This window comes from Podarcis vaucheri, assembly GCF_965113315.1.
Source record: "Podarcis vaucheri genome assembly, chromosome: Z".
Classification (NCBI taxonomy): domain Eukaryota; kingdom Metazoa; phylum Chordata; class Lepidosauria; order Squamata; family Lacertidae; genus Podarcis; species Podarcis vaucheri.
The window spans coordinates 46639879-46653901 of record NC_138758.1 but is presented as its reverse complement, the minus strand read 5'-3'; the positions used below and the strand labels follow the sequence as shown (position 1 = coordinate 46653901).

General features: G+C 45.5%; 1 protein-coding gene across 2 annotated transcripts in view; it reads left to right on the top strand.

The window, feature by feature from the left end:
* BRINP1 (BMP/retinoic acid inducible neural specific 1) overlaps window positions 1-14023 on the top strand; it is a 118968-nt gene that overhangs the window by 86829 nt on the left and 18116 nt on the right. For both annotated transcript variants that reach the window (XM_082208881.1, XM_082208882.1), the window contains exons 6-7: window positions 12213-12449; window positions 13480-13702. In XM_082208881.1, the coding sequence (XP_082065007.1) occupies window positions 12213-12449; window positions 13480-13702 (460 nt within the window). The remainder of the gene's footprint in view (window positions 1-12212; window positions 12450-13479; window positions 13703-14023) is intronic.

Genomic DNA, 14023 nt, shown 5'->3' with positions numbered 1-14023 from the left:
GGGATGCAGCTCAGTGGTTTACATGCAGAATGTTTCAGGTGAAAGAACAGGTAGGGCTTGAAGAGATCCCTGCCTGCAGTCCTGAAGAGCTACTGTCAGTCAGTCTAAACAAGACTGACTCCCCGTAGTACTACTGCATGGCAACTCCCATCATCTCTGGCCATTAAACTCCCAGTATACTTGAAGGAGTGTCTCCACCCCCATCGTTCTGCCCAGACACTGAGGACCAGCGCCAAGGGCCTTCTGGCGGTTCCCTAATTGCGAGAAGCAAAGCTACAGGGAACCAGGCAGAGGGCCTTCTCGGTAGTGGTGCCTGCCCTGTGGAACGCCCTGCCATCAGATGTCAAAGAGATAAACAACTACCTGACATTTAGAAGACATCTGAAGGCAGCCCTTCAGGGAAGCTTTTAATGTTTGATGTATTACGGTATTTTTAATCTTTGTTGGAAGCCGCCCAGAGTGGCTGGGGAAACCCAGCTAGATGGGTGAGATACAAATAATAAATTACTGTTATTATTGTTATTATGTTGACTGGGGATGATGGGAGCTGGAGCCCAACAACATATAGAGGATACTATGTGGGCTACCCTAAGTGTGGACTGGTCTAGATAGATCCTACCCTTGCTAGCAATTTCCTATGTCCCTACAGATGTGCTAGATTGACCAACGGGATGTCATTCTGGTTGTGATGGTCCTTTCTCTTCTTTGCCTCCTCCTTACAGACTCTTGCAACTCAGGACAGTAAGTGGTATCTTGGAGACGTTGCTCTTTCCCCTAAACTGTCCTTCAAGCCACAACAGATTACTGATTCGTGACAGTGGTTTGTGCTTGGCTGCTAATCAGATCAGAGGAGACACATTACCTGTGGCCCTGTAAATAATGCTTAATGAGCTCTTGCAAAGCAGCTGGAGAAGAAAGTCAAAGATCTTAGCTAATTATTCTGAGAGCCACCTCCTCGATTGTAGTGGGGGAGAGAGAGGGAAGAGGAGGGTAAGGCTAAAGCATAGTTTTAAAGGTCACAGATATATTGTAAGGCACCCATCCTATTCTCCTGGCTAAGTAACCTCTGCTAGTCTTGCTCATACGACTCTATCTGATAACTGATTTACACCACTGGCCCGTCTTGACTAGTGCTGCTAACAATGACATTCTGAAACCTTTTTCAGTCCTGATGCCTTAACCTGGAGTTTGACATGGGATCTTTGTCATTTTAAGCACACTCTTCCCCCCTCACTCCCAACATTGCTAGTGTCTTTGCACAGCACTGAATTAAACTGTGTGGTTCACTTCTTCAAGATGCAGTGATGGCTACCAATGTTGTTGTTGATGATGATGATTTCAACAATTTATATACTACTTAATCATAGTAATCTCCAATAGGATTCAACAAATTCATGTAGGGTAAGGCTATCAGTTGCTACTAGCCATGGTGGTTTATGTTCTGCCTCCACTGTTGGAGGCAGCATGCCTCTGAGTAACAGTTCCTGAGAAACACAAATGAGGGAGGGGGGTTGTTGCACTTGGGTTCTGTTTGTATGCTTCCGGGAGGAATCTGTTTGGCCGTTATCATAAAAGAATGTTGGAGTAGATGGGCCTTTGTTCTGACCCTGTAGAGGTCTTCTTATGCTCCCTTTCTGTTCTGTGTTGCAGTGTCTCCTTGGTGATCTCTGGCAATCGCCTTTCCCAACCCATCTCTGCTCCTGAGATCCTTAGCTGGAGATGCTAGCCCTCCCACTTTTGAATGTAGGGAGGGAGATTAGACTCTTGGACAACAATTCTCTTAACTCAAAAACTTCCCATCTTGCTCATCAAGGGAAAGGATTGTAGCTTAGTCATCTTTGTGATATCTTAGTTTTCTATGTGCAGGTAGGTTATAAACTGAGGGAAAATTTAAATGAAGATGAAAAAGTTAAAAAGAGTCCTGTGGAATCAGACCAAAGGCTAATTTCAAGTAGGAAGAAACTGTGTATCCCCAGATGTTGTTAGACTACACTTTCACTCATCGCAGCCATTAGCTTGGTCTGGCTGGAGTTGCTGTCCACTAGCATCTGAAATCATAACTGTAGTGGTTGCAATCATGGCAGTTAGCCATAGCAAGTATGTTAAGAGTAAAGAGAGGATGAATGATAGTATGAATGACTACAGCAGCAACCCACTCAACCCTTGTTTGGATTACACTGTGAATCAAGACTGCCAGTTTGGATTCCTTTTGTTACTACTAAAGAGCAATGTGGTCGTATGATACCATCAATTGGATTGTCAGGTTTCAGGGTTAGATCTGAAGGCTTGACCTTCTCTGGGTCTCAGTGGGGAACAGTTAGATTTCATGGTGATGATGTGTTTGAATCAAATGGGACAGTTTTTGTTGGGCTTCGGAGTATTTGCCATTCTTCACACCCTCCAGTCCATCCAGAGACACCAAACTCACAGCTTGTTGTTGTTGTTTTTTAGTCGTTTAGTAGTGTCCGACTCTTCATGACCCCATGGACCAGAGCACGCCAGGCACTCCTATCTTCCACTACCTCCCACAGTTTGGTCAGACTCATGTTTGCAGCTTCAAGAACACTGTCCAACCATCTCATCCTCTGTCGTCCCCTTCTCCTTGTGCCCTCCATCTTTCCCAGCATCAGGGTCTTTTCCATGGAGTCTTCTCTTCTCATGAGGTGGCCAAAGTATTGGAGCCTCAGCTTCACGATCTGTCCTTCCAGTGAGCACTCAGGGCTGATTTCATTCAGAATGGATTCGTTTGTTCTTCTTGCAGTCCATGGGACTCTCAAGAGTCTCCTCCAGCACCATAATTCAAAAGCATCAATTATTCGGCGATCAGCCTTCTTTATGGTCCAGCTCTCACTTCCATACATCACTACTGGGAAAACCATGGCTTTAACTACACGGACCTTTGTTGGTAAGGTGATGTCTCTGCTTTTAATGATCCTGTCTAGGTTTGCCATCGCCTTGTCCCAAGGAGCAGGTGTCTTTTAATTTTGTGACTGGTGTCACCATCTGCAGTGATCATGGAGCCCAAGAAAGTAAAATCTCTCACTGCCTCCATTTCTTCCCCTTCTATTTGCCAGGAGGTGATGGGCCCAGTGGCCATGATCTTTGTTTTTTTGATGTTAAGTTTCAGACCATATTTTGCGCTCTCCTCTTTCACCCTCATTAAAAGGTTCTTTAATTCCTCCTCACTTTCTGCCATCAAGGTTGTGTCATCTGCATATCTGAGGTTGTTGATATTTCTTCCGGCAATCTTAATTCCGGCATGGGATTCATCCAGCCCAGCCTTTCACATGATGAATTCTGCATATAAGTTAAACAAGCAGGGAGACAATATACAGCCTTGCCGTACTCCTTTCCCAATTTTGAACCAATCAGTTGTTCCATATCCAGTTCTAACTGTAGCTTCTTGTCCCACATAGAGATTTCTCAGGAGACAGATGAGGTGATCAGGCACTCCCATTTCTTTAAGAACTTGCCATAGTTTGCTGTGGTCGACACAGTCAAAGGCTTTTGCATAGTCAATGAAGCAGAAGTAGATGTCTTTCTGGAACTCTCTAGCTTTCTCCATAATCCAGCGCATGTTTGCAATTTGATCTCTGGTTCCTCTGCCTCTTCTAAATCCAGCTTGCACTTCTGGGAGTTCTCGGTCCACATACTGCTTAAGCCTGCCTTGTAGAATTTTAAGCATAACCTTGCTAGTGTGTGAAATGAGTGCAATTGTGCGGTAGTTGGAGCATTCTTTGGCACTTCCCTTCTTTGGGATTGGGATGTAGACTGATCTTCTCCAATCCTCTGGCCACTGCTGAGTTTTCAAAATTTGCTGGCATATTGAGTGTAGCACCTTAACAGCATCATCTTTTAAAATTTTAAATAGTTCAGCTGGAATATCATCACTTCCACTGGCCTTGTTATTAGCAGTGCTTTCTAAGGCCCATTTGACTTCACTCTCCAGGATGTCTGGCTCAAGGTCAGCAACCACACTACCTTGGGTATACGAGACATCCATTTCTTTCTGGTATAGTTCCTCTGTGTATTCTTGCCACCTCTTCTTGATGTCTTCTGCTTCTGTTAGGTCCTTTCCACTTTTGTCTTTTATTATGGAAATCTTTGTACGAAATGTTCCTTTCATATCTCCAATTTTCTTGAACAGATCTCTGGTTTTTCCCATTCTATTGTTTTCCTCTATTTCTTTGCATTGCTCGTTTAAGAAGGCCTTCTTGTCTCTCCTTGCTATTTTTTTGGAAATCTGCATTCAATTTCCTGCATCTTTCACTATCTCCCTCGCATTTTGCTTGCCTTCTCTCTCCCGCTATTTGTAAGGCCTCGTTGGACAGCCACTTTGCTTTCTTGTATTTCCTTTTCATTGGGATGGTTTTAGTTGCTGCCTCTTGTATAATGTTACGAGCCTCCATCCATAGTTCTTCAGGCACTCTGTCCACCAAATCTAAATCCTTAAACCTGTTCCTCACTTCCACTGTGTATTCATAAGGGATTTGACTTAGATTGTATCTTACCGGCCCAGTGGTTTTTCCTACTTTCTTCAGTTTAAGCTTGAATTTTGCTATAAGAAGCTGATGATCTGAGCCACAGTCAGCTCCAGGTCTTGTTTTTGCTGACTGTATAGAGCTTCTCCACCTTTGGCTGCAGAGAATATAATCAATCTGATTTCGATGCTGCCCATCTGGTGATGTCCATGTGTAGAGTCGTCTCTTGTGTTGTTGGAAAAGAGTGTTTGTGATGACCAGCTTGTTCTCTTGGCAGAACTCTATTAGTCTTTGCCCTGCTTCATTTTGAACTCCAAGGCCAAACTTGCCAGTTGTTCCTTTTATCTCTTGACTCCCTACTTTAGCATTCCAATCCCCTATAATGAGAAGAACATCCTTCTTTGGTGTCATTTCTATAAGGTGTTGTAAGTCTTCATAGAATTGGTCAATTTCAGTTTCTTCAGCACCAGTGGTTGGTACATAAACTTGGATTACAGTGATGTTAAAAGGTCTGCCTTGGATTCGTATCGAGATCATTCTATCATTTTTGAGATTGTATCCCAGTACAGCTTTTGCCACTCTTTTGTTGACTATGAGGGCCACTCCATTTCTTTTACGGGATTCTTGCCCACAGTAGTAGATGTGATGGTCATCCGAACTGAATCCGCCCATTCCCGTCCATTTTAGTTCACTGATGCCCAGGATATCAATATTTATTCTTGCCATCTCATTTTTTACCACATCCAACTTACCAAGGTTCATGGTTCTTACATTCCAGGTTCCTATGCAATATTTTTCTTTACAGCATTGGACTTTCCTTTCGCTTCCAGGCATATCCGCAACTGAGCGTCCTTCGGCTTTGGCCCAGCCGCTTCATCAGCTCTGAATCTACTTGTACTTGTCCTCCGCTCTTCCTCAGTAGCATGTTGGACGCCTTCTGACCTGAGGGGCCCATCTTCCAGCATCATAACTTTTATATACCTGTTGTCTTTGTCCATGGAGTTTTCTTGGCAGGGATACTGGAGTGGCTTGCCGGTTCCTGCTCCAGGTGGAGCACGTTTGGTCAAAACTCTCCACTATGACCTGTCCATCTTGGGTGGCCCTGCACGTCATAGCTCATAGCTTCTCTGAGTTATTCAAGCCCCTTCGCCACGGCAAGGCAGTGATCCATGAAGGGGAACTCACAGCTTAAATTCTAGCAAAATTGGGTTGAAGCAATGGCACTTGCTAGAAGGGCAATGTTCTGTCCCGGGGAGCAGAGTCACCTCTTTTAGGGTAAAGTCAAGATAGATTAGGCAGGATTACAAAAGGCCCCAAACCCTGGCCTTTCAGGATCCTGAACAAATCACTGGCACATGCTGGCTAGGAACTCGCCGAAGGACAGTTATCTCAGTGCCACTCTTAGGCCTTATAAAGGTTAGCTGGTCTGGACCTGATGTTAACCCTGCCCTTGTTGTTTCTCAAAGGGTCATTGCCTGATTCTGTAGCAGCTGCCTCTGATAGCTGAGGTCTGGATTGTTAAAATGCTTTCTGGATTGTGGGATTTTGGCAAAGTTTTGCCCTCTAGCCTGGAAGCTCCTGGAGTTGGGGAGGGGGCAGACAATAGCTCCCCACATGATTCATCCTTTCCTTCTGAGTCTTCTTTGAGCCTGGGGGGGGGGGTTGAAACTAGAGTGCATGGCACCCAGGTGCCACTAATGTTGTTGTTTAGTCGTTTAGTCGTGTCTGACTCTTTGTGACCCCGTGGACCAGAGCATGCCAGGCACTCCTGTCTTCCACTGCCTCCCGCAGTTTTGTCAAACTCATGTTGGTAGCTTCCAGAACACTGTCTAACCATCTCATCCTCTGTCATCCCCTTCTCCTTGTGCTCTCAATCTTTCCCAACATCAGGGTCTTTTCCAGGGAGTCTTCATGAGGTAGCCAAAGTATTGAAGCCTCAGCTTCATGATCTGTCCTTCCAGTGAGCACTCAGGGCTGATTTCCTTCAGAATGTATAGGTATGATCTTCTTGCAGTCCATGGGACTCTCAAGAGTCTCCTCCAACACCATAATTCAAAAGCATCAATCCTTCGGCGATCAGCCTTCTTTATGGTCCAGCTCTCACTTCCATACATCACTACTGGGAAAACCATAGCTTTAACTATATGGACCTTTGTCGGCAAGGTGATGTCTCTGCTTTTTAAGATGTTGTCTAGGTTTGTCATTGCTTTTCTCCTAAGAAGCAGGTGTCTTTTAATTTTGTGACTGGTGTCACCATCTGCAGTGATCATGGAGCCCAAGAAAGTAAAATCTCTCACTGCCTCCATTTCTTCCCCTTCTATTTACCAAGAGGTGATGGGACCGGTGGCCATGATCTTAGGGAATTTTTGATGTTGAGCTTCAGACCATATTTTGCGCTCTCCTCTTTCACCCTCATAAAAGGTTCTGAAATCCTTCCTGAAATCCTTCCTGACACAACCAAGATCCTAATGTACCCTAGTCTACTAGGTCCCAGACCCTGCCCCCATGACTCAAAGTCTCAGCTGAATCTGTGGGAAAATTTGGAATAACAGAAACTCTTTGGGCATCCTATAGTATATTACAGGTTTCATGAACCAGCTTGATAACTGCCTCTTCCTTTATGCTCCTGTTGCATAATGCCAAATGCTACAAAGAAGAGATTTTGTCCATGTTTTAAAGGCAGTGGTATTGTTCTTGTACAATAAGCATTATTGTATTATTACATTTATATCCCGCCATTCCTCCAAGGAAATCAGGGTTGTACACATGGTTCTCCCACTCCCCATTTTATTCTTTGTGACAATCCTGTGAGGTAAGTTAGGCTGAGAGATGGTGACTGGTTTGAGGTTACCCAGGGAGCTTCGTGGCTAAGTGCAGATTTGAACCCTCCTCTTCCAGGTCTTAGTCCAGCACTCTAACCATTGTACCACAGTGTCTTCCATCAGCCCTAACTCCCATCAGCCCCAGCCAGAATGGCAAATGGTCAGTTAGAGTCCAGAGACATTGGGTGGATAGCATGCTGGCTCACCCCATTATGCTGCTTCCTTGAGGTGCCTTTCTAAGCTAACTTGCCTAGTGCTGTTTTGCTGATGCTGAATCTATAAGTCCTCAAAATGTTTAGGGGGGAGTAGGGAAGGAGGGAGATGGGGAGAGAGAGAAGAGATGGAAGCTACTTAAGGATTATAACTCCCAGCTCAATTCAGTATGATCTGCAGGTGCTAGACATGTCCTTTTCTTGTGAGGAAAAAAGGGAAAAGATCGTGACCTGAATCTGCTGCCACGGCCCTCCCCTTTCCTGCTGTGTCCCATATATCATTCCTATTGACTGCAGCGCTATGTTTATCCTCTCTGACAGCTGCCACTGCTCCCCTCTTGCTTGAAAATTGGGTCAGACAAAACTGGGTGATTCACTGCCATTGGGCAAGGAGTTCTAATCTGGACAGGCAGCCCAGAAGAGAGTGGCCTGTTTTCTATGAATCATTATGACCAATATGAACAAGCAGGTCATGCAACAAAATGTTGCAGCATTTTCTCACCTCCTTATCAGAGTGCTTCTGTTCAGGGTTCCAACCAGCTAGCCACAGATTCTCCAGTCTGAAGATCTTGTTGTTCTCTATAACTTCTTCAAACACTACAGTTAAACCAACTGTGCTGATACCTCCCTCCTGTTGTTTGGTGCCCACATTCCTGGTGGCACCTGTAAGTTAGGTTTGTGTGAGAAAGTATCACCCTTGGTGCAGTGGTGGCTGGTGTTGGTTGGAACCGCTAGGGTTGGAATTCCTACCTGTTGAATTCTATAGGGGACAACAATGAGACTAAGGGAGAGGAGGCTGTCAGTCAGAGCGACACTCCTACACAGGTTGTTAGGTAGGAAGGCAGGCAGGCGAGAGGGAAGTGCTGGCTGAGGGCAGACTGAGATTGAGAGAGCAGTGCCCCATTTGCCATATGGCCCAGCCTCTACTGCCTTGCAGTCAGGATTTGAACCTCAGCCTTTCTTATCCTTACTACGTAGCATTTCTGTTCTATTCTACGTACCTCATACACTGCTGAGCATCTGTCAGATTCTGTAGCAGCTAGTAAGACTTAGTCCAGAATTCTTTTTGTATTGGAATGAGTACTATATAAGGCATTTTATTTATGTATTTATTTTAAAATTGTGCTCCTTTCATCCCTTTTAAACCTCTTCTTCACTGGCTATTTGTGTCCTGGCTGCATTTACGATAGCCATGGTCCCTATTCTTGTTGGGTGCCCTTTCTGTTCAGTTTTTGCCTACTTTCATCTTCTTCTTCTTTTCCCCACCCACCCCCACCCAAGATGCTAGATTGAGGGGGTGAACTATTGCCCTCACTCTGATTTGGCTTCAGGCAGCATGGAGGCCTAATTATTGCTGGCATGCAGAGGAGCAAGTTGCTCCACTTTGTCCTCGCAGCAACTCTGCAAGACTGAGAAATAATGACTAGCAGCTACACAGAATCATAATGGAGCCAAATCAGACTGAAGGCAAACATGCCTGCTCTTCGTCTGGGTAAGATAATGGGGTACCCAGCAGGAGTTGGACATTTATTTACTAAGTTAAAATCCCACCTTTCCTCTAGAAAACTCAAGCTACCCAGTTCTCCCTCTCTCTATTTTATCATTGCAATGACCCTGTGAAAGCAGGTGAGATGGTGAGATGGCGACTGTCCCAAGGCCACTCAGTTAGTTTTCTGGCCAAGTGGGGATTTGATACTGGTTTCCCAGTCCAGCACTTTAATCAGTAAGTGGGATAGACACATAAGTCCCATTCACAGCCTGCCTGCCCTCATGAAAATTAACAAAAGGGGAAGTGGGCTGTTCACAGACAGCAAACATGGTTGTGAATTTTGCCTGGCCAGGGGTGGGGTGGATTTCAGCTGAGCCTTTTCCAGCTAAGGTTTTTGCCAACCTCTCTAGGTCACTAAAGTAATGCCTCCCAGGGACAGGACTCAAACTCTAGGATGCACCCACAACTGTCCTCTCCTTTTTGACCAGCTCCACCATGTGAATCCTGACTTCTTTCCCCCTCTCCTCTGGTGGGCTGGCAGCTTTAGAAAAGTGCCATGCAGAACCACAATGGCACAAGCAGGATGGGGGACTGACCAGCCCACCTTCTGTATGCCTGTAGTTCACTGGGGCTTATTGGTGTCTCAGACTCATTTTTAATCTGCCAGCCTCAAAACCCCAGACTTTGACGATGAGGCCAGACAAATCTGAGTAAGGGAATTATCATAAAGGATTCACTTTCTGTACTGCTTCCCATGCTGCCAGAAACTGACGTGAGTCTGACAAGCAGAACTGATCAGGTGTGAGGAAACAGCTGGGAATCCTCCTGGAGCCTCTGGCTCACAAACAGAAAGCTGCAGAATATGATCTAAAGAGAGCTAATGGAAATATATGTATTGTGTGTGTAGGCCTGCACAAGCCTTGGGCCAGACAGGGGGATTTTGGCTCCACACAGAGACCTTGGAAGCACCACCTTGTATTCTTATTCCTTGACTCACATGGGAGAATGCCTGTTTTCTTCTGCCCTGGAGGGTAGTATTTGAACCCATGGATTCAAGTTACAAGAAAGGAGATGTCGGTGGAACATCAGGAAGAACAGCAAGAGCTGTTAGGGAGTAGAACAGACACCCACAAGAGGTGGTGAACTCTCCTTCCTTCAAAGTTTTAAAGCAGAGGTTGGATGGGCATTTGTCATGGATGCTTTGGTTGAGGTTCCTGCATTTCAGGGGGTTGGACTAGATGACTCTTGGGGTCCCTTCCACTTCTACAATTATGTGCAGTGGCATTGCAGCATTTCCTGGCACCTGGGGTGTGTGCTGGGCAGGGCACTAAGGGCAAATCGAACCCGCCGTGCCAGTTCACCCCTTGACGCTGACACTACCAAGCAGGTGTGCACTGGGTGGAGTGTGTAGGGTTCACAGGGCCTGCCACGCCAGCCCATTTCTCGCCACCGGAGCTAAGAAGAGTCGTGCTGCACCACCTGCCTGCCCATGTAGGAGGGAGCCCAGCCAGCCAACGTGGGGGCTGGGGACATGCCAGCCAGGTGGGGCGGAACAGGGATCCCTGTGTGGGAGCGCCTTGTTTGTGTCCTTTCAATGTGTACCTGGGGCTAGTCCCCTCCTAGCCCCAGCCCCATGCCCATGATTCTGTGAGTCTATGGAAGCAATGCTGACAAAACCAGGGCATTTTCTTTCACTTCTCCATTCATTCATATGTCAGTGAATGTTGAAAGCAAAGTCCATGAGTGCAGGTGGCATTTTCCCTTCATAGTCGCAGGCTAGTATTTCATCCTCTGCATCAGCAGTGGGGAACCATTTTCAGCCTGAGGGCCACATTCCCTTTTGTGGAGCATGCTAGGGGCCACATCCCAGGGCATCAGAGGGAAAAGTGGCTGGAGCAACAAATGTAAGTGTTGCCTTTGTACAGTAAGCTACTTTCTACACACACTCACACCCAACTCTATGTCCTCCATCCAGACAAGCAAGGGGCATGGTCTGAGGGCATATTCCAGCCAGGAAAACAAAATACTTGAGGAAGTATGAAAAGGGGCCAGTGAGGGTTGTGGCCTGGGGAGACTCCTGAGGGCCAGAGGGAGAGGGCAGGCATACCACATTCACCCCCAAGCAAGAGGTGTTCCTACCCCTCTTAACATTTTTCATCCTGCCCTTCTGGCAAGGAACTCAAGGCATTTTTGCAAAGGTTCTGTTCTAGGGCTCCACACACAAGGAAAAATGCGGAAAGTCAGGAGCCCCTGAAACACACACACGCCTGCAAGGCAGAGGGCTGCTTACTGGGGTCCGGGGAGGTCGTGTGGGGGTTCTTGGATGCTGTGTGACCCTCTTTCTCTCTTCCCAAAGCCTGGTAAGGGAGGAAAACCAGCTGGGTGTACAGGTGAGAAATAAATGAAGAGCATTTACTTATTTTTACCCCAACCACATAAGGCCGCAAACGTGTAAGTAAAGCAAGTGCCAATTGGGGGCTTACTGTAGTCTGATCCATTCAGAAGTGAACCTTCCTAATTCACACTTTCCAAAACAATATGTGGCGAATGTATAGCAGCCTTAGGAAATGCCTTGATTTTTGACCTTGAGCCAGGCCTTGCAGCCTGATGCCTTCCATTGCTAGCATTGCTATACAGTGGACAGAAAGGCATTTGAACTGGACACTCTCCTTTTATATCCATTTGTGTTTGATGTTCTAAATGGTGCCTTCTAGAGATTCATATGTCACAGCATAACCTTATAGTAGCTGGCTGATGTGATAAGATTTTCAACTCAGCAGAATCCAAGCTGAACTACCCTCAGTTTTCCATGCCCTAAATTCCTTGCTTATACTGTAATCTCACAGTAAGGTTTTGCTGCCACTAGCCACAATCCCTGAACTGCTAATAAATTAAAATAAATAAATAAATAAATAAAAAACACAAATAGAACCCATACGCCACTCCTCCTAATAGCAAACTCAAGTGACTTGAGTGCCTATCATTTTGGAAGCAGAATGTGGGAGCACCTAAAAAGAAGGTAGCAGGTTCTACATATGCAGGAGTGTCCATAGGTACAATGAAGTATGCATGTTTGCAATTAAAAAGGAAACAAATGAATAAAACAAGACAAAGACCTGTCAGCTTCCAGGATATTCAGAATGTTGAGGGTTGAGTTGGACCTTGAATTTTTTCTGTCTCTTTTCTTACGCTCAATTATTTTCAATAGGCCTCCAGCTAATCTTTCCTCAGTATTTACAAGAGAAATTTGTGCAGTCAGCATTGAGCTACATAATGTGCAACGGAGAGGGAGAATATATATGCCGAGACAGCCAGTGTGGATGTCAGTGTGCAGAAGAATTCCCACAGTGCAACTGTCCCATCACCGACATTCAGATCATGGAATACACCTTGGCCAACATGGCAAAATCTTGGACAGAAGCCTACAAAGACCTGGAGAATTCAGGTAATGAAGAGGAAAGGAGAAGGTGGTTTTCAAAGGCATTTCATATTAAAACTACCCTATACCAGGCCCAGATATTTGTCCTGCTGGCTGTGTATCATCTGCTCCAACTGACAGCAGCTTATCTAGGGCAGATATAGTCAACAAGGCTATGAGTATCCACCGTGGTGCCCTCCAAATGCTGTTGAACTACAACTCCTATCATCCCTGACCTGCAATGCTGTAAGGGGTTGATAGGAGTTGAAATCAAACAACTTCTGGATGGCCACAGTGTCCCCAATCCTGGTCTAGGAAATGTATTCTGCACATACTAAAGAAAAGATGAGGAACGTATGGCCTTCCAGATGCTGTTAGATGACAAATCCCATCAGCCATGGCCACTGGCAATATTGAATGTGGGTAATGGGATTTGTAGTCTAATGGCATCTGGAAGGTGTCATGTTGGCTTCCCATTATCTATGGTTTCAGGCAGAGATATCTTCCATTACCTGGTTCCTGGTCATTTTAACTCATGGATGGGGGACCTTGCTTTCAACTTGAGGGCCACATTCTATTCTGGGCAAACCTACTACTAGTGATAGGCAGCACCACTGGCAAATCCAGGCTTGGGGGAAAATGTGAGATTTACCTTCGTATACCACACACACACACAGACACACACACACACACACACACCATCTATCTATCCAGGCAAGCAAGAAGCATTATCAGAGTTCTTGGGCAGTTAGCAGGTCAAAATACTAAAGGAGAGTATGAAGTGAGGATAGTAGGGGATGTAGCCTGGGGAATGTCCCAAGCGGTAGATTTCCCACCCCTGTTTTAACTGGAAATGCCAGGAACTGAACCTGGGACCTCACACATGCAATATATGGGCTCTACCAATAATTTCATATTCTCCCCAAAGTTTGCCAAACTGTAAAAAATAATAGAAAATTAAAGAGGGCATAATGCTACCCCCCAAAAAAACAAGAACAACAACAACTCCGCCCTTTCTCTGTTCTTGGCTCTATATGTGTCTTTGTGTATTTCACAGACGAATTTAAATCTTTCATGAAGAGGCTACCTAACAACCATTTCCTGACCATTGGAAGTATCCACCAACACTGGGGGAATGACTGGGACCTTCAGAACCAGTACAAACTCCTGCAGAGTTCCATGGAGACCCAACGCCAGAAGATCCAGCGCACTGCCCGCAAGCTTTTCGGCCTCAGTGTCCGTTGCCGGCACAACCCTAACCACCAGCTGCCGCGAGAAAGGTACTGGTCATCCTTATTTATGTAAGGGGTGATATACTGTATTTAGAGAATGCTTGATCCATGCATTAAGAGTTCAACATGCTTATTGTATATCACTTTCTGTGTAAGAAGGGTGCACATCTTTTTTTTATTTGCTCAGAGATTTCAGTAAACAAAAGTAGCAGGAGAGGCAACTGCTCTTTCTTTCCTCATCTGAGCATTGGTGCAAATTTGGCAAGACTCCAGCTCTCTCTATAGCCCTCTATGCTTACTTGAGCATAAGGGAGACAAATTCAATTTACTTCCCATTTAAGCATGAACCTACGTAATACTCACTTTGCA